This window comes from Onychostoma macrolepis, chromosome 05 (genome assembly GCF_012432095.1).
Source record: "Onychostoma macrolepis isolate SWU-2019 chromosome 05, ASM1243209v1, whole genome shotgun sequence".
Lineage (NCBI taxonomy): Eukaryota > Metazoa > Chordata > Actinopteri > Cypriniformes > Cyprinidae > Onychostoma > Onychostoma macrolepis.
Genome location: NC_081159.1, coordinates 15,076,340 through 15,098,162, shown reverse-complemented (window position 1 = coordinate 15,098,162; position 21,823 = coordinate 15,076,340). Strand labels below are relative to the sequence as shown.

The following is a 21,823-nucleotide window of genomic DNA, read 5'->3' as shown; positions in this document are numbered from 1 at the left end:
CAAGGGGTAATGGCCGCCTCAGAATCTCGGAAATGGGGACCCGGCTGTACGTCGACACACGCAAACACACGCGCGTTTACGTTCACACTCATGTCTGTTACGATCATGCGGCTTGGCAGGTGGTTTATCCTTGGAAGTCATTTCAGAGGCGACTGTCTTGTCTAGACTTCGGTCACACAAACACATGCAGGCGGGCGCACACACACCTTTCCAACATGGACGGCAAATTTATGTTAAAAAAAAAAGACACGGGACACTTATTTCAGTTCTCTCATACTTTTTTCATCTTTTTTTTCCCATAAATTGGAGTGACATTGTCTTAATCACAGGCAATAATCATTGAGGAATTTCTCAATTCAACAGACATTTCTACTATATCCATACCATACAGTCTCCCATTGCCCACCCGAGCCCATATTTCCCCTTATTCACAGAACTATACAGTAGCCCACAGCGTATTAACTCTCTTATTAAAACCCCTTTATACACAATTGTCATTGACTGTTTCATAGAATTAGATATACAGAAGAACAGATCAAATTTGTAACTTTACACAAACCCCTGATTGTGCATATCAGACCCTTTTTTCCCAACAATTGCAGGTACTTAAAGACAATAAAGGATTACTTTTCTTTTTTGTATCTTTTTTCTGGACTATATACAGATAGTCCATACCTACAGTATACATATGACCTTGGCTGTATTTCTACATCACTTAATACCATGTTAATGTTTTCTGGAAACAAAGTCTGGGGACACAATTTTATACACCAAACCAGACTCTATAAAACTGTCATTCTGAAGAAAGAAAAATCCCACTGCTAGAATGCAGAATCTTCAAACATAATTCCCACTGTTCTAGACTAAAAAGCATCTTTTACAGCTGCCATGTATTAAATAAGAGCTAATACAGACAATAAGGCAATCAAAATATAGAAAAAAGACACATGGAGTAAAACAGAATAGCCAAATGCGCTTTGACAGAAACAGACAAACACACACACGCACACAAACAAACACGATTTGATGGTTTCTTTGCTTTTGTAATGGTCGACCTATGAAGTGGATTAAAAAAGGCATATGTCTTGCTCAGGATGAGAAGTAAACACAGAGGTTAAAACTCTTAAGAGGGCATTATTAAGCCCACCCCACATTATAATCACCACCTGTTGTTGTTCTGTTAGTTTTAATCAGATTATGAAGCATGTGAGCTTTTTGGTGGGAGGTATGCATGTTATCTGTAACCACTAACAATCACTGTATAAGTGATGTGGATGATGAGTATAAATACTGTAAGCAAGTGTCACCTCTATTACACACTTAGAAACACTGCATTGAATGTTGCATGTTTTTACATATCAATGAACCTGTCTGTATACAATATGCATAACCTAAGGAGAGTTTTATTTTTACATGATAGAAAAGGCATTCATATAAGCACTATAAGGCTTCATGTTGATTCCTGGTAACTGAAGGCAGCTGTTGTAGTATGTGAGATATGAATTTACATTGCCAAAATAGGTGATAGAAAATACGCAGATTGTGCAGGCAAAAGAGAAAAATATTGGTTACTAAAAATCTGGTATTAAAAAGCATGTTTCAGTTTATGAGATCACTCATTTTCCTCAACGCATGATCGATGGTAGTGTGTGAGTTAGGAATTTGGCACTAAAATAGGATCATTTCTACATATTGTTTTTGCAAGTTACATACACTACACAAAACTCTAGATTAATTAGAAAATTACAGAAGCCAACAAAATGAATCTTAAAAGTCAAAACGTGTCAAATCAATAAAAAAATAACAACATGCTACGTTTCAGCAAAGACAGGCACAACTGTCCGGATGGCAGAAAAAGACCCTGTTCTCTTGTAACTCTCATCTTTCAATTGCAATACTGAACAAAATAAGCGAAAGCAGAGGAAACTGGAGCACATTCTCTACTACAGGACAAGTGAAGTGTGTGTCTGTGTAAAAAGTAAATTGCAGGTGTGTAAAAACCAGTCAGAGTATCATCAACAGGTCAGACAGAGAAATTTGATGGATATCCGCTGTCTGGTTAAGTGGATGTGTTAAATTTATATAGCAGTTGAGTCTGTGATAACAGAGCTGCATTTGAGGGAGGCACAGTTTTAAATCTAAAATGCGAGTGTGTCACCAAAGTAACCTGGGGATGGGAAGTACTACATTAATACACCACCCTGGTTATACAACTAAGGACAATAGTCCCCGGACGGACACACACACACAAGTTTCCGTTATATTGATTAGACAACTATCAGTCATCTGATTTTGTGCTCACAGCCATTTGATGCCATTATGCAATATCAATAGAAGAAAGGGTGGATAATATTAATGTAAGTGTTTATCTGTGTAGAAGTAGATGCATTTACTAAAGTTTTAATAACACAGCAATATGGTATAGGCAATCAGTTTTGATCTTACTGTGTGCGTCCAGATCTTTTTTAGCGAACTGAGGCACAGCATGGCTGAGGCTTAGACGACTGATTACACACACACACACACACACACACACACACACGCAAATACAGCACAGTAAGGCAATCTGATTACACAAACCATAGCAAATAAAGCTCTACCATCTATCCAATAGCTTTTCTTCACTTCACTTATGTGTAACTATCTGTCTTTCAGCTTTGTTCAGCATAGCGAACACAAAGGAATGGGAAAGCAACAAAGAAAAAAGGGAAAAAAAAGCGTTTTTTTCTTTTACAGAGCACATTGAGACCTGTGTAAAAATGGCTACAATCAAAAATGAGGCACTTTTATAAAAAAAAAGTTGTATTTATATATAGATAGATAGATAGATAGATAGATAGATATATTCTCAGTAATATTATGTCTGCTATATATTTTTGATCTATCGTTATACTATTTAACATCTCAATAATTTAAAGTATGTGGTAGAGGAAAAAAGGAATATCATTGGCTCCTGGTTGGCAGTCAGAGTCGCAGTGGCCCTTCATAAGCAGCTGGAGGACACGTCCATCTCAGTGATCTCTGGAGGAAATGACCGATAGTCTTTTGGCACAAATTTTATTTTGATTGAACCAATGGCAACTAATGAGAGTAAATGTTTTAATGAGGTTTCCACTGCTGAGGGATGTGGGCAATCGCACCGTTTTTCAGAACACATCAGGTGCGCACACAGACAAACACACTCACGCAGGAAGGACAGGTGCTGACTGGTCCAAACGCAGGAGCACATTAACAATCTGCAAAAAGAAAAACAGACAGAGACACTTGGTTAGGCATCTTAAAATTATTTCAAAAAATTTCAAAAGTACTTACTAGTTAAGGACCCATAATTACAATCTATGACCTTACAAAAAATATACAGACATGTCTATTGCAGATGATCAGTAAAATAAAATCAGAAGATGATCAGTAAAATAATGAATAAAAATACAGAATTTTATACACAAACTTTCAAAGGTTTAATAATAATAATAATAAAAAACAATTCATGAAATGTTTTTGAGGATCATGTGACATTGAAGACTGGAGTAATGGCTGCTGAAAAATTTCAGCCATTTTTACCATATTTTCGTTTTAAAAAATGCAGCCTTGAGAGACTTTAAAAACATTTTAAAAATCTCAAAATTAATTCTTTCCAATACTTTTGAACTACCAAATTGGGCCAGAAAGCTTGTTGTGCTCACTTTTTTCAGAGATTAATTTGTGCCATAAAAATTATGTTTTGCTTTCTTTTTTTTATATCTGATTTCTGACTGTTTACAATCTCAAGGCAGCAAAATGATGTTTTCACAGTGTTTTCTTCAGATGTGAGGTCATTAGAGGACACTGGTGCCAGTCTGCTGTATGCCATTACCTACGGTGGCAGTCTCATACTCGTAGTCTCAATGTTAAAACAAACAGCATACCAGAGGATAACAGTCACAGAGGCACCAAACCACTTTCAGTTTAGTCTAGAGACAGGAGACAGTGGGAAAAGATTCAGATACGCACACACACACACACACACACACACATGCAAGCAGAGAAACACACACTTGAAAAATATCAAAAGGAAACTCAATAGACAGTAATGATAATAGCGTCACTAGAAACTGATCATCACTTAGATTTTTTTATTCTGTTTACTTGAGAGTCGCTCTTCTTTCTTTCTGTCTATATTTCCTCTACTATCTATATAAAGGCATCAATGAACAGGTCCCATGGGATTTCCACTTTTTTTTTTTTTTTTACCTGGAGTTCTCAATTTCTCATCTTTTTTTTCTTCACTGCACTTTCACTGTCAGACATGTTTAACAAACATCAAAGTACTCTATTTCTGTTATTTTTACTGCCATTATTTCTGTGTGCATTTACACAAAGCTGATATCATAATCCTGATGCCCACACACAGTCGCACACATCTGTCTAAATGCACAAAAATGCCAGACGGGTTCACAGTCAAAGATGTAGTGCAGTATGTGAACGGCCTACACTCCAGTGAGAAGCACCTCACACACAATCAGCACACTGCAAACGCAGCATACAGTGCCCACACTGCAAACATTCCTCCCTATGAAAGTCAGTCAAAGCCACGGTCACACTAGACTTTGAGCATGTGAAATTTCTACAGACACTGCAGCGGTCGTAATATAGCCTTGCGCTTGAGAATTCAGGGAAATGTTTATTTACTTATTATAATACCATGTAATGTGTTCATATTTTATTTTTCCATATTTTACACATTTTTACAAAGTACCAGGTCTGTAAAGTGACATAGACGGTATACCTTGCACTAAAATGTGGATTAGTGGTAAAAATATATGGATTTTTCAAAGGCTGATTCTATATATATATACATATTAGGGGTGGCGCGGTACACAGATGTCACGGTTCGGTACATACCTCGGTTCGGGGGTCACGGTTCGATACGATTTCGGTACAACAGGAAACAAAAAGAATCTACTATGCTTGGTTTCTTTTCATTTATTTTGGACAGACAGTAGTACAAATTACTATTTTTTCCACCTAGATGTGAAAATACTAAATATTATTACATTATGTTATATTGTGCCAACCCTAATATATTAATATACTAACATATTAGGGGTGGCACGATACATGTATTCGTACTGAACCGTCACGGTATGGACATCTCGGTTCAGTGCATGAGGCCTTACAACGAATACAGGAAATTCAACCCCAATCCAGAAGGGGGCACCCACAGCAATGCAACGCTGTTTGATAACCGCCAGCACTTGAAAACAAAGCCCCCTAGACAGTGACCATGTGCTGATTCTGAACACGTCTCTCACTGACAAGGGAGTATACATTAAATGCATGCGCACTCAACTGTTTGCGAAATGGAGCTTTGTGCTCGTGTATCCTACCTCTCTCATTCGGCACAAATCCAAATATTCCGTAATATTTCCAATTCCTCGGTCCGGCAGGAATTGTAGGTAGGGGGTAGTGAATGTACAGTGCTCTCTCCACCCTCAATACCACGACTGAGCAATACCTTGAGCAAGGCACTGAACCCCCAACTGCTCCCCGGGTGCCGCAGCATAAATGGCTGCCCACTGCTCCGGGTGTGTGTTCACAGTGTGTGTGTGTGTTCACTGCTGTGAGTGTGCACTTTGGATGGGTTAAATGCAGAGCACAAATTCCGAGTATGGGTCACCATACTTGGCTGTATGTCACGTCACTGTCACTCACTGTCATATAAAACTTGCTCCAAATTACAATGCTTCTAGTATACCTCTACCACCCCAATACTAGCCCTAGGTATTAACAGTTTAATTTTAGGTAATTCAAGAAATATAGACAATACTTTTCCTAAAATTAATCAAATTAATCAAAAAAGTTACTGAATCTAGTCGATGTTCAATCAAATTGAATCATCATGCATTTACAGAAAGTGCATTTTAAGTGTAAAGTCATTTTTAATTGTAAATGCATTTAACTGAAAACAAAACTGATTTGCTAAATCTCTGTCAAGCCAAACATTCAAAACCTAACCTTTGATCAATTACAAAGGTTATGAATGTTGGCTGATATTTTATTCTGTAAGACGGACAAACATTTTAAACAGTCATACAAAAAAATAATGTGAGTTCAACTAAGCTAAACATCCTGCAAATAATAGGAAGCAGTGCACCTATGAGAATATTTCACCACTAATATGCTACAGTACAGAGTTAATAGATCATTTATGTACATACAAACATATGCACACAGTGTGACCCCTCATACCTCATGAAAACTTGGAGGAGGAGTGAAATGTCTTGAGTAAAAGAGAAATGCTTCCAGCTGACTATAGTAAACTACTAGATTTAATTAATCTGGATCACAACATTATCTCTCCATGCTGAAATGGTGGCTCCCTCCTCTTCTCTCTAACAGACCAATACCGTCATTGCCAAATAGAGAGAACAGGCATGAGACAAACTCAAAGAAACAGAGGCTAGGACAGATGTGTGTGAGCATGTGCTAGTGAAGAGAGACACGTAGAGAGTGGTTTCCATGTGTTTGGGTCTGTTTATGTACTTTGGGAGGTGTGTGTAAAGAAAAGTTGTGATAGAGAATGTTGTATGGATCTGTGAAAGAGGACTTGCCAAGCAGAGTGTGACTTAAGTTTGAAAGGCCAAAAGAGAGAAAAAAGGCCTTTGAGTGTGCGAGTGTGTGAGCCAGTTATATTAATTGTCTTATATTAAGGCTATCTAGAATGGTGTTTATAGTGGGCCGCATTTAAGATGCCTGAATATATTCACTACCATTCAAAAGTTTGGGGTCAGTAAGATTTTTTGGAAATGCATTAAATTGTCATAAGTGACGGTAAAGACATCTAATATTCTAATGTTACAAAAGATTTCTATTTGAAATAAACATTCTTTTGAACTTTCTATTCATAAAAGAATCCCCCCATAAATATCTGAATGTTTAATCACACACACACACACACACACACACACACACACACACACACACACACACACACACACAAACAAACAAACAAACAAACAAACAGCAGAAGTGTTGTGAACATTGACAATAATAAGAAATGTTTCTTGAGCACCAAATCAGCATATCAGAATGTGACTGAAGAATGAAACTGAAGTAATGGCTGCTGGAAATGCAACTTTGCAGGAATATTCAATACTGTTTTTACTGTATTTTTGATCCAGTCAATGCAGCCTTGGTGAGACTTCAAAAACACATTTCACACTCATTGTTGATTCATGTGATCAGTACAGAACAGGCAAAATAAAGGGAATAAAATAATTCTGCTCAATATGACATCATTGTTTCCATCAGCAAAGTTATTTCATCTCCCAGTAAAAATGCTAATTCTTGACATCATTAGTAGTGGGCAGGGCACACCCCATGCTTCTTGGAAGAGCCCCACACTTTTGCTGTATATGTGTGTGAACTGGCCAGCTGCCACCTTCACCTTACTGTATGAAATGCCACAGACTCTCTAGAGCAATGAAATGAATCCAGCAACACACACTCTCTCTATCCCAGACTTACTATATCAGCAGTCTAAACACATACAGGTGCATCTCGATAAATTAGAATGTCGTGGAAAAGTTAATTTATTTCAGTAATTCAACTCAAATTGTGAAACTCGTGTATTAAATAAATTCAATGCACACAGACTGAAGTAGTTTTAGTCTTTGGTTCTTTTAATTGTGATGATTTTGGCTCACATTTAACAAAAACCCACCAATTCACTATCTCAACAAATTAGAATACTTCATAAGACCAATAAAAAAACATTTTTAGTGAATTGTTGGCCTTCTGGAAAGTATGTTCATTTACTGTATATGTACTCAATACTTGGTAGGGGCTCCTTTTGCTTTAATTACTGCCTCAATTCGGCACGGCATGGAGGTGATCAGTTTGTGGCACTGCTGAGGTGGTATGGAAGCCCAGGTTTCTTTGACAGTGGCCTTCAGCTCATCTGCATTTTTTGGTCTCTTGTTTCTCATTTTCCTCTTGACAATACCCCATAGATTCTCTATGGGGTTCAGGTCTGGTGAGTTTGCTGGCCAGTCAAGCACACCAACACCATGGTCATTTAACCATGCTTTTGGCAGTGTGGGCAGGTGCCAAATCCTGCTGGAAAATGAAATCAGCATCTTTAAAAAGCTGGTCAGCAGAAGGAAGCATGAAGTGCTCTAAAAGTTCTTGGTAAACGGGTGCAGTGACTTTGGTTTTCAAAAAACACAATGGACCAACACCAGCAGATGACATTGCACCCCAAATCATCACAGACTGTGGAAACTTAACACTGGACTTCAAGCAACTTGGGCTATGAGCTTCTCCACCCTTCCTCCAGACTCTAGGACTTTGGTTTCCAAATGAAATACAAAACTTGCTCTCATCTGAAAAGAGGACTTTGGACCACTGGGCAACAGTCCAGTTCTTCTTCTCCTTAGCCCATAAGACGCCTCTGACGTTGTCTGTGGTTCAGGAGAGGACAACTGTAGCCAAATTCCTTGACACGTCTGTGTGTGGTGGCTCTTGATGTCTTGACCCCAGCCTCAGTCCATTCCTTGTGAAGTTCACCCAAATTCTTGAATCGATTTTGCTTGACAATCCTCATAAAGCCTGGTACACACCAAGCCGACGCCGAAAAACTAGTGGCGACTATCAGAATGATCAGATGGCCCGACTGCCCGACTGCCCGACGAGCTCCGACACGGATTCAACATGTCGAATCGGCCGAGAAAAAGCCGACGAGGACCAACTTCAGCCGACGGCGCAGAACACACTGAGAAAACTTAGTCGGCCAACGAACAAAAACTGCCCGACGGCCAACCGTCGGCTTGGTGTGTACCGGGCTTAAGGCTGCGGTTCTCTCGGTTGGTTGTGTATCTTTTTCTTCCACACTTTTTCCTTCCACTCAACTTTCTGTTAACATGCTTGGATACAGCACTCTGTGAACAGCCAGCTTCTTTGGCAATGAATGTTTGTGGCTTACCCTCCTTGTGAAGGGTGTCAATGATTGTCTTCTGAACAACTGTCAGATCAGCAGTCTTCCCCATGATTGTGTAGCCTAGTGAACCAAACTGAGAGACCATTTTGAAGGCTCAGGAAACCTTTGCAGGTGTTTTGAGTTGATTAGCTGATTGGCATGTCACCATATTCATATTCTCATAATTTGTTGAGATAGTGAATTGGTGGGTTTTTGTTAAATGTGAGCCAAAATCATCACAATGAAAAGAACCAAAGACTTAAACTACTTCAGTCTGTGTGCACTGAATTTATTTAATACACGAGTTTCACAATTTGAGTTGAATTACTGAAATAAATGAACTTTTCCACGACATTCTAATTTATTGAGATGCACCTGTACATACAACACTGTCTCTTTCTCATTCTCTAAACTAGCAGTCTAACTATGCCTATATCCACTCCTGCTCTGAGTGCATACACATGAGTGAGTGTTTGTGTGTGACAGTATGTGTGTGGATGGTTTGTTAACAGCAGACAGATCAATTGGCTCTGCTCTCGGTACACCCACTTGAGTTAACCATAATCTCCCTGCAGACAAGCACCTACCCACACACATATACCCATATGCATACACTCTCTCACACACACACAAACCCATTCTGTCTCAGACACATACACACACACACACACACACACACACAGATGGTGTTTGCTTAACATAAATAGTAACAAGAGTTCACTGTCAGTCTTTTACAGTCTCGTCAGTTGAGTGTCTATATGAAATAGAATTTTAGGATTTCAAAGGTGAATTCACAAATTCATTGGCTCACTGTCCATCATGGAAGGCATGTGCAAAAAACATGTTCTAAATTACCCCTGGATTACTGAACTCAATATTTACTAGAATATTACTAGAATATTTACTGAATAATAACAAAAGGAAATATTCATTGACAGGATCAGATGAACAAGAACAATGGGCAGACTAACAAGTCAAGTGTTAACATTAATTTTTAATAATTTTTTAACAGTTAGACACATGCAAAATCGTACTTTCCTGCACAATTTAGGGCCAACCTGGGTCTAACAAACCTATCATTAATTCTTAAATAATCCTGAAGACATTGATTAGCTGGTTATTATTATTATTAGTTATTATTTGATAAGGATGGCCACACAAGGTGTATAAATATGGACACTTTTCACATTTCCAGGGTTTTCAGTCATAGTTGGGAAAACTTCTAGTGGTGAATGGAAACTACAGTTCAACACGTATATTTCCCATTCCTATTTGAAAAAAAAAAGAAAAGTAAAATCCACAACAGCGTTACTATGACTTACCAAAGGAGAAAATATATTGAGAGATTGATTACAGTGTTCATAAAAAAAATATAGACTATTTTTAATTTAGGTAATATAACACACAGCATAGTGTAAAATGTACATGAAATTAAAAAATGAATAAATAGAAAATTTTGCTACATTTACTATCAATAACTGTGGAAACATGTTATGTAAAAGGGTCCACTGGCCACAAAAATATCTCTAGGACCATGGTTTATTGTAGATATTATATACTAAACTAATTATTAACACATTTTATTTCATTTAAAAAACATGCACAGCAGAAGTAACTAGAGCTGCAGGAGAAACAGATGTTTGGATGAGGGCCTGTGACTGTCAATCTAGATTTTACACATTTGCTGACCACGACCCTAATGAGCATGTATACATATATATATATATATATATATATATGTGTGTGTGTGTGTGTGTGTGTGTGTGTGTGTGTGTGTGTGTGTGACACTGTCAAAGACTTGGAGAGGATGGGTGCTAAAGCTTTGGCTGAAAGAGAAAGACAGACAGGCAGGGGGGAGAAAACGAACAACACTCTCATTAGTATCACTAAGGAAACGAAACGGATGAGTCTTCCTTTGACATAGGAAAAATCAAAAGTCCAAAATAAGCATCAAATCTTTTCTCTTACACTACAAAAGCATGTTTTTTTTTTCATGTCATAGCAAGTTCTAGGCTTGAACTGGAATAAACAAGGCTCAAAACTTCAAAATATAAACATCAAAAGGTCAAGCATGTAAATTAACAGTATAGTCAAAAACAACTGCAAAAGCCAAGAGCCATAGAGTAAATCCACATTCACTGAGAATAGCAACTTTAACAGTGATGTTGTGATTCAGTAAATAACAACTCAAATTTCTTCTGTTCCTCAGGAAATAGTAAAATTAATTATTCACATTTCAAATATTATTTACAAAATAACTGGTTTCTATTAAGCCACATTATTATCACTATTAAACTACTTTTTTTTTCCTGTTCACCACTGTACTGTTAGATGTATTATTTAAACTAATTTGAATCTAGGCCTAATTTTATTTACTTTAATATTCTTGTTTTTATTATTTTCATATTTTTACACTGATCTTCTCAAAACTTTTCCACAGACCCCCTAGCACTCCCTTGTTGCCCCCTGGGAGTCGCCGGACTTCAGTTTGAAAATCCGAAGTCCCTTTCAAGGAAAGTCCGTTCACTCGGCCGCCATATTTGCAACGCCTCCGGGCAGCTCAAACAAGACCAAGTCCTATCTAAATGAATGGGGGAATCCTGAAATATCAAAACAGCTTGCTGAACTCGCGATTAAATTAGAAATTTCAAATCAGCAACAAAATCTAAAATGAACTGAAGAATGTTGTTTCTTATGCTCAAATAGCATTTAAAAAGCTTATTTTTCAGGCTAGACCAGTCAATGCGCATGCGTAGTTCCAACTACTTATCACTGTGCATGCGCATCAGCTGGTCCAGCCTCATCTTTCTATGGGAACCGGAGCTTCTAACGGCCGCTGCAGTGACGCAATCACTTTACCAATCAACGATTAGCTCTTTTATTTACAAGGCGGGACTATCCCGCCATATTGTGTGTTGCACTTTCTCCCATTCGTATAGGAGTGGTCCGTCTTTGTATTTCTATAGTCTTTGGAAAAACCCTGTTCAAGTGAAGACTTGATGATGACTGAATTCTGAGCAACCATTCGATTTAAATGTAAAATGATGACATCTTGTGATCACTGCACTATTTGTATTGAGATGCAGAATAGGCCACTGTTTCTTTATTCAGTGGCTTTTGCTTCATCAGGTCCAATAAGGTTGCAGGATCAGATGTAGACTACAAAGAACTTCTAATGCAATTCATATAACAGAACAAAACAACCCAAAAAATAAAAACCACAAGATGCAAAATCAGCACATGAAAGCAGCTTATGAAAAGAGAGCAAAGATTTGTGCTTTTACAACAAATATGCATGCAAACAAAAACATACCGATCCTAAATTTCAGCCCTATGAGAGTTGTGTTACTGGGAAGAGTTACGCTGAGGACAAATTGGGATGTTTCTTCATTTTTTAACTGATGATAATTCTAGCTGTAATGTAATGAATCACCGCACATACACAGAACACACACATACTTTGCCACGCATTAATGCTGGTGTGAGTAAATGCCTTCCTTCAGGTCCATTATAAAGGAATGTATTCTCCTCTGGACCGCTGATGGGTCAGCTAGATTACAGCTCCTCTGACCTACAGCAACCTGCTTGTCTAGACAGCTTTGGGTCGGAGCAGATTCCCCTCTTCTTAGCACCACTTGTGGTGACTGGGTTTGTATGAGGTAAAGCCTTCAGAGCGTCACTTTGAGTCACACAATACCTGCATTGATGCTCTGTGTCCTTGTCTGTCTGTTAATCTTTCTCTGTCTATCAAGTCTCAAACTTACTGTCTTTCAGAGGCTACATACTCTCTCCAAGTCCATTCTTTTGTTGTCTGTTGTCATCTGTCTTTTAACCACTAAAAACCTTTCTTTGTATTTCATACTAATCGTTTTATACAATTTACAATTTCCACCCCCACACACTTTCCACCCTGATAGTAAGTAGTTCATGAAAGATGGTTTTCAGGATGCTAACACTGAACTAAATTGCAAATTCAAGGATACACCTTGACATTTCTTTCTTTTTTTAAGTTTTGGACAAGACTAAATCTTTTTTTACCTGCATATCTGAGGTGTGAGTTATGGAAGATGAAACGTCGCTTACTCAAATTTGTGTTGCATGCTCAACACACACAATGAAAACTTTCACATGGACAAACACCATTCACTTTTTCTACAGAAAATGTTAAAAAGTTAAAATTGCAGTGTGCAATTTCTGTGCCACTTGTAGCACCAAGTGGCGTCATTTTAAGACAGATATATGCACAAGTTATGTGGTCAATGGCATGTCACTGAGCGTAAATTGAGTTACATATGAAAATCATATCCTTAGTGCCAATTTATAACTGAAACATTTAATAAAGGATTGAAATTTCAGTAGTACATTCTAGCTGCCTATATGTTAGAGAGATAGAGAGAGAGAGAGAGAAGGTCAAGATGAAAGACTTGCAGGAAAGAAAGGAGAGAGAAAGAGAAAAGAGGAGAGAGATGAGTAGAAGCAGAACCACATTCAGGAACATTTTCAGCAAGACTGAAGTTAAATAGCCATAATTATCTACAATCACAGTGAGTTAAATATATATGCGGATACAGGGCTGCTCAGAGGTATCCCTTATAAACACTTAGACAAGCCACAAATATGCTATATACTCTATCCACACACATCACAGGCACAGATATGCATATGTCTATATTCACACTGCCCTTACTATGCGCTCAAAGGCACACTCACAACCAACAACCTAAATGATCTGTGGTTAATACTTCAACGCAGAAGCTGTCAGATTCTTCTTACACTCCACCTCCCCTTCCCTAATGAAACCAGGCAGAGAGCGGTCCAAATACAGAACTAGGCCTCTTACAATATTTACTATTGTTCTATAACAAAAGAAAGAGAGCAGTGAGGCCCCAAAATAACCCTTGAAAAGCCCATTACCATCACTGTGAGCCTCAGCAGGAAATATTTTGAAATTTCCAACACAAATAGACTGAATAACAAATAAAAACTGACTGCATCTATTTCTTGAATGAATGTTAGAATAGTATGTTGATCTTGGACATTGTTATTTTATAGTCTTTATAATTCTTCCTTAAAAAAAATGTTTTTTGAGCGGTGAAACCACGGATCATTTTCAGCAGTCACACGTTGGCACTTTGGTTAGGTTGGAAAAACACCAGAGATTAATACTTTGAAAATCCAAATGCTAACTATATGGAGAAGTAAATGCATGAATTGGGCTTTGGTAATGCAGTAATTAAAGTTTAGTAAAAGGACAATGTTTTTACCTTTGCTGTCCTTCCTGCTGCTCTGATGAACTCTCAATTCATCTGATTTGATGAAATCAATGCTGGCATATGTGTTGATGCTGGAGCTGGTGTTTCCTCCTGCTCCACCCAATCCCCCAGTCAACCCTCCTACTACAGGAGAGAAAAATGAATGAGGGCCAGAGGGTCCATCCACACTGGTTTGATTCTCCTTACTGACCAAGTCCAAATCAATGTAGTTCAGGCCTTGCTCCAGGGTTATGGAAGATGCCTGAGCAGCAGGAAGATTTGCTACTCCAGGGCTGGCACACTGTGGAGAGGGTGGTTGAGTATTAGACCAAAGGTTGCTCTCTAATCCTTGCTGTCGTGGTGGACCAACATGTGGAGTTTCAGAAAAAGGTGAAGGGGAAGCACAGGGGGAGAGGGGGTGAGTTAGGGGGGTGATAAACGTCTCTGAGCGATGCCGCCTTCTTGCTGTTGATTCAGCCCTGACTAGACGGGCACCCTGATCCACGTTTGAAAAAGCCTTGGGTGAGGGGAAATTCATGTTATGCTCTTGCTCCATGGAGGATGGCAGAGGTGTTTGGCCAGCTTTTGGGGACTTGGATGTTGTATCCGCACCCAATCCAAATGTCATCTCAGTATAGTCTGTAAAAGGAGCAGCAGCCACATCTGTAGATGTCATGCCTGTCATGCTGCTCTTCCTGAGTCCCATTTCCAATTCTTGTTCTACTGGAGGAGCTCTGTTGATCTCCTCTCTGACCTTTGGGGCAGGTTTAAAAGAAGAGAGGGTAGTGAGAGAAGAAGGTGAGCTACCTAAGTCCATGTTTACATATTCAGATGATAAAGAGATTGAGGTCGAGAGGGGTGCTGAGAAGCTCCGAGGAAGGTTGGCAGATCCACCCTGACATGGCTGTGGTCGGTGAAAGGCTCTTTGATGTCCTTGTGCCATAGAGTTCCCTGACTCAGCCGTAGTCATCCCCTTGTTATGTCCTCCTCGCTCACCCTGATATACAATGCTCACATACTCTCCTGGGCTCTGGGATGCAGTTGGGAGCAAAGTCTCTCTGACTCTCGGCAGCGTATTGGCTTTGGACACATCCACAAAAAAACTGGACGACTTGTCCTTCCTTGACTGTAAATGACCCTGTTTCTGAACACCTGGCCCACATCTCTGCTGGTGATGGTGTTGGGATGAAACTTTGGGGTGAGCCCCCACTACCCTGTGTCCTGCACTCAACCTAGTTGCTCTTCCCACTCCACCAACAGACAGAGACAACGACCTGTCCTCAAGGCTTTCACTGCTAGCTGAACTAGAGGAAAAAGAGGATGAGGACAGAGATAGCTGTCCAGCACCACCTGAGCCAACAGGTGTGTCCCCTCCACAATGGTAACCACTATGCCCAGCTTTTACTCCAGCTTCACCTCTACCCATACAAACCCTGTCCAGATCATCCTCAAAACGGGTTGAGAGGGTGGTGTGTTTGTACGAACGTGGCAGCGAAAAATAAGAATAAACCATCTTTGGCTGCAGTGGTTGCTGCTCTGGGTGTGATGGAGGAGTACTGCAAGCTGACCTGGCACTTATAGGTGACATGTTCATGTAGTCACTGCCTGTCCGACTCTCCATGCTGCCCCTACTGCCCCAAATGCATCCACTTAGGCCGTGTAAGTCTGGTGAACAGCTGCTGTTAGGAGACATCATCACGTAGCCCTCATTGATGGGTAGGCGGATGTGCTGAGGGGGTGAGACACTACTATTTGGGGTCATGGCCATGTATTCATCTCCACCCTTTGGCACTACATCTGAACCAGAAACTGATAGCGACAATGAAGCAGGAGGAGCTGTAACGCCTGGTAGCATAGACATGTATCCACTGTCAATTGAGGAGTCTTCAGGCCCCCCTTTAGTACTGACACCTTTATCTGCTGAGTTTTCCTGCACCAGTGATGTTGTAGCTGAACCCCCTGAGCCTCGGCGAGATGTGAAAGACTCTCTACTTGCACTGCGTGACATCACTGCATAGTCTTCTTCATCCTCTTCCTCCTCCTCCCTGCGGCGTGGGACCAAACGCTCTTGGGTAGAGGTGGGGGGAAGGGAAGCACGCTTGCTGAGCAGCCTGCGCTCAGCCTCACACTCGCGACTAGATGAACGACGAAGAACCCTGCGTCCATGAACACGTTTGTGAGACCCTTCTCGGTGACCCATCAGGATATAACTGGCTCCACCTTCAACAAGGGCAGCAGGGAGTCCTGTGGCTAGCAGGGAGTGCTCTCCGGGGCTGGAGCCGTACTCATCTGACGAACCATAATCACTGGGTGATCCTGACATCGACACTCTCTGAGGAATTCGAGCATAAGTGCAGATGGGCACTGTTCCAAAGGCAGCTCCACCCAACCCACATTCTGACCCATGACCAGAGCTGGATGAGAGGCTGGGGGCTGGGGAAGGTGCAGGGTTAGGGGTGTATCGTGCCAGGCTGAGGGTGATCTTTGCTGGAGTAGGTGCTCGTGTAGGTTTAGGTCTCAGGGTTGGGGTAGTTGAGCAGGATGAACCATTGAGACTTGGACTTGTGCTGAGTGCCGTTGCTCTGCCCCCTCCATCATCTGTGCGAGCCCCAATGCTGGCTGTCCGTGACCTAGAGAATCCGTGCCGTGGAGTTGGAGACGTGTTGCTGTTGGAGACTCCAGGGGTTTCCGTTCTAGCACGTCTAGAAAAGCCAACCTGTGAAGGTGGCAGATTTGGGTGGTGTCGTCTAGAAGGTACACTGATAGGGTTAGAGGCAGTTCCTCCTCCACAGCTCACACCAACAGTCTGGGATTTGCTTCTTTGACGGAACTCTTCACTCAGAGCCTTCATAGCCTCAAGAAGGGTCTCATGCATGTTCTGCGCCACCACTGAATCCTCTACTTGCATCCAGAATTCTCCAGGACCTGTCATGGCAGAACGACCCACTTCAATGAAAAAGAAGTTCTCTGAGTGGCCACAGCGTCGCACATTCATCAACTGGAGGACCACAGCTGCAACATCAGAGTTGAGTTTGACAAAGTTGACTGTTTTGTCTGTCAAGCAAAGTCGGTAGATTCCAACTAGATTCCTGGCCTGACCCAAACCTTTAGGCCAGACTTTAACTTGCCAGACCTCCTTAAAAGCAGGGCCAGGGGAAGGCAGTCCACAGTCTCCTCCACTGCCACACTCATCAGGAGTCTTACCTATAGATATAAAAGAAAAAATAGAAACGCTACAAAAAAGAAATAAATATGCATATATTTAAAGCAAGTAATGTAAAGTTATAATGTAAAATGTAAATGTTGATTGTGTTTATCTATCTACTTATAGACATAATTTAAACATTACATTTCTAATTTTAAATAAGAATTGTCACAAAAAAGTATATTTTTCCATACAGCACACTATTAGTTGAAAGAAGCTTTGTTATTAAACCACACGAATATGAAGAAAATTACAGTCACTTGCTGGTCACACCCTAAAACTTTGGGTTGAATTTCATAAGTGGAAAAAAATATATATACAATGGTATACATATTTAGAGCAAAATGTTATGATGATGTGCCTTTTCTAACCCAATGTCATCTTCTTAACAGAACTGCCATGAAAACATTCTAATTAATTAAATATACATACATATACTGTATGTTTCAATTACTTCATTACCACATAAATCTATCCTCACATTTTGTGCAGGTCAAAAGGGCAATCGTTTATTTGTTGCATATTGTGACAGTATTTAGTTAAGAACAAGAAAGTCCTGTGCTAACCAAACCAATCAGATCAGGTCAGGTCAGAACTAATTTTGAATGATTAGACTATAATATACTAACTGGTTGTAACTGCTTTGTTTGCATTCCGTTCGATTTTATTAGAGTTTATCCGACCAATGTTGCACTTACATATTTTGTAGCGTGCTTGTAAAAAAAAAAAAACGAGAAAATTAAAGATGCTCTCTGTGTAGCATCTTGATGCAAACACTACAGCCAAGCGAATCCATTATAGCCTTTACTGACGCTAATCAAACCGAGAAAGGTTTACAGAATCGCTTGCTCGGCAACTAATGTCTCCATATCATCACGCTGATGGCCTGCTGTTCAACCCGGTGATCGGTTCATTCAGCGGCGGGGTGGGGGGATCATATTCTACCAAAACACGAGGGATGGGGCAGGAGGAGACCCGTTTTCCAATAAACACGCACGGCTGCCGCGGCTCCCCTCCCCGGCAGAATCGCTATGACAGAAATGTAGGTTACACGCACAACATGCACAAATGTGTAGAAAAACAAAAACAGTCGTGAACGCTGCAGCAGCGGTCACTGCACAATGCGGCACTCTTGCACTACGCGCTATAGTAGTTCTGTCTAGTGATGAGAGCATTTAAATATTAAACATTCTGCATCTCGATTTTCAATAAACAGTCTAATTAAAATCAAATTACGAATTCGTCAATGTACGAATGTATTGAATGACTCTACAAAGCATGCACCATAATTTAGCAATTTGGCCATTTTAATACCGCGTGCGTCCACATTTCCAGGTGTGGTGGCTACATTAAACAGACGGGTGGGGTAGAACGTGCATTTGAATCCGACCAGCTTTGCAAATATAGATCCACTGAAGCCAAGGGGGCTCCCATCATCAACACGCAAGTTGATGGGCAGGTTAAGCAACTACAACCACCAAGGTCCATGCTGCAGCCTATAGCCTATGTGAATGACAGATCTTTCACGAATTCGACTCACGGGTACAATAATAATTTTCTGGCTCACATTTACATTGTAGATCCAGCATGGCCTGGTACCATTCGTTTTGGACCTCTTCGGTGTCCGCGGCTATGGCAAAGCTCTCCCCGCGGGTATACAGCACTATCATGTGCTTGTTCTTTGAATCTGCCCGTTTGTTGATGTTGAAGCAAGAGTCCAGGTTCACTGCTTTCTTTGGGACCGGTGACTTGCTTCGGAATTTTTTTTCGTTTTCATAATATTCGAGTCTGGCCGGGCCCTGCTCCGAGGCAGCCCGGAGAACGAAAAAGCGCCGGTGCATAGATTTCTGCTTGCGGAGATAACCGCTTTTCCGCACGTCCTCGTAGCTCTGCTGCTCCATCGCCGCCTGGTTCTCCATTGCTGGGCGAGTTGCTTTTTTTTATCCACCAATGTCTGCCTAAAATCTGTGGTATGCTTTACATTCGTTCATGATAGCAGCAGTCCTCTTCTCTCTCATCATGCAATCACGCTCCCTCGAGGAGAGCCCAAATAAGCGCTTGAGCTTGTTTTCCTCCTGGTCCAGCTTGTATGGTTGTGTGCACCCAGGCTCCACTGACAGGCGTGCACATGCGGCATGCGACGTCTGCACTAGCATGCAGTTCTGCTGTGTATCATTGCAAGCGTACCAGAATTGTTTACTGTACAGCTCTAGCCCGCACACTCGGATGCCCCCCTCTGCCTGTACGTCTATGAGGCTGGTAAACCCGTTAATGCCAGTTCATGTACACGGTGTACACCAAGCGGAACGGAGACTACATTGATATGGAGATGGATTCGTTGAACGAGACAGTTCGGCATCCTCTGGGTTTAATTAACACATTTCGCGCGCCAGATTTTCGATTCCACATATTCTTTTAATTGCCAGTTTGTGAATTTGGATATGGAAATTCATAGGAAAGGATGTCGGATTTGTTTTAGATTGTTTTATTCAAGGAAAATCTACACATTATTCTGTTCTTCACGTATTAGTGCATTTTTTTAATTATTAAATGCGGAATCCCCTTCTCTCCGGTCATTGGCAAGTCTCCTGCGCTAGTGCATCCCTCATAGCGAGGCGTTTGCGACACCTGTTGGTTGCCTTTTGCAATTTTTGTGTCAGTGCAATATGGCGAAACTCACTTGCCTGTTTTCACCTGCATCAAGAAATTAGATGGATATTAATGCTGACTGAATTAATGCTGATGCAAAATTCCGATCTGTAATTTGCGAAAACGCATGCACATAATCCATTTACAACAATGGACATGAAACAAGCACTAAAAATTTCTGTTGAAAACGATCAATTTGTACTGAGAGGTGATGCGTATTATAGACCAGTGTTTCTCAGCAATATTCCAATCCCCACTGTTAGTCCAACTCAGTCAATGGCCTCCGACACAGTCTATTATTTTTCCTGTAGCTCCTGCTGAAATGACAGCTGTTCAAATTTTTTAAATGTGTAACAGAGAATACAACTTCCACTGTAATAAAAAATGAATTATGCAAGTTGTTCAGGTGAAGCATACAACAAAATGTCATTGTTGCATTATTTTATAGTTTTATTTTACATAATGCTGTCAAAAAATGTTACTTGATAATTTCGCAATAAGAGATGTTATCCCTTCTAAAAATGTGTTTCTGTGTTGTTACCATCGCTTTTTGGTCTCTTTATTTTCCTGTCCTCAATTACTTTTAAGACGTTTGGCTGCGTACGCCGTTGTTGACAGATGTGATTAACATTTCGCACCCTCTAAACTCACGAAAAAAAAAAAAACGCTCCAAAAGTGAATGTAAACAGGTGGGACATGGTCAATACGATCTATGCAGCAATTTAAACGCAGTCCAAATTCAAGTATCGCGCGCTCAGCTTCCGGCTGCCCTTAATTATGGGCTTACACACTGTGGATGCACAAAAAGCCAGAACTTGCCTCAGAAGCCTTCTGATTGGACAAGGAATAAAGAATCTGACAGCGGTCACTTTTTATTTTACAGTTTATCGAGACTAGGGCTGTCACGGAGATCGGCATGATAAAGTTATTTTACTGCTTAAGGCCCCCTAGTGGACTCCGGTCCCTCAGTTAAGAAGAACCATCTGAGAGGGGACGATTGTTGTGTGGTTTCGACGTGAAACTTTCAATTATGAGTACTTTCATTTACAAAGAGCTATGAAATATATCTAAATAGCCTACAACTAAATGCATTTTTCATTTTTTATCAATAACATGTTTACTGACTTTAACTTTACATTATGGCATCCTTTACTATACTTTATATTTGAATTTATTCCTGATTTCAAAGCTGATTTTTTTTAGCATCATCACTCCAGTCACACGATCCTTCAGAAATCATATTAATATTCAGATTTGCTGCTCAAAAAACATTTTTTATTAATATTATTATGTTGAAAACGGCTGAGTAGAATTTTTTTGCAGGTTTCTTTGGTGAATAGAAGCATTTATTTGAATTAGAAATGTCTTTATCATCACTTTTGATTCCTTACTAAATAAAAGTATTAATTTCTATAACCCCCACCCCCAAAAAACAAATATATATATATATATATATATTTAAAATATATAAATAATAAAATAATGTGGTTAATCACAGTTCTTTCATGATTTAATAGGAGGGGGCAAGCACTTTTTCACACAGGGCAATGTGGGTTTGGATTTTGTTTTCCCTTCATAATAAAAAACATTATTTAAAAACTGCATATTGTGTTTACTTGTGTTATCTTTGGTTAATATTTAAATTTGTTTGATGATCTGAAACATTAAAGTGTGACAAACATGCAAAAAAATAAAAAATCAGGAAGGGGGCCAACACTTTTTCGCACCACTGTATATATATATATATATATATATATATAT

At 40.0% G+C, this 21,823-nt stretch overlaps 1 protein-coding gene across 1 annotated transcript; it reads right to left on the bottom strand.

The window, feature by feature from the left end:
* Positions 1-244: 244 nt before the first annotated feature.
* si:ch211-284e13.4 (insulin receptor substrate 1-B) lies at positions 245-19,675 on the bottom strand. Its single transcript, XM_058774605.1, has 3 exons — positions 18,981-19,675; positions 14,221-17,412; positions 245-3,236 (listed from the first exon to the last, which is right to left on the bottom strand). The coding sequence occupies exons 1-3, from the start codon at positions 19,330-19,332 to the stop codon at positions 3,229-3,231; spliced, it is 3,552 nt and encodes a 1,183-aa protein (XP_058630588.1). The 5' UTR covers positions 19,333-19,675; the 3' UTR covers positions 245-3,228.
* Between the last annotated feature and the right edge of the window lie 2,148 nt (positions 19,676-21,823).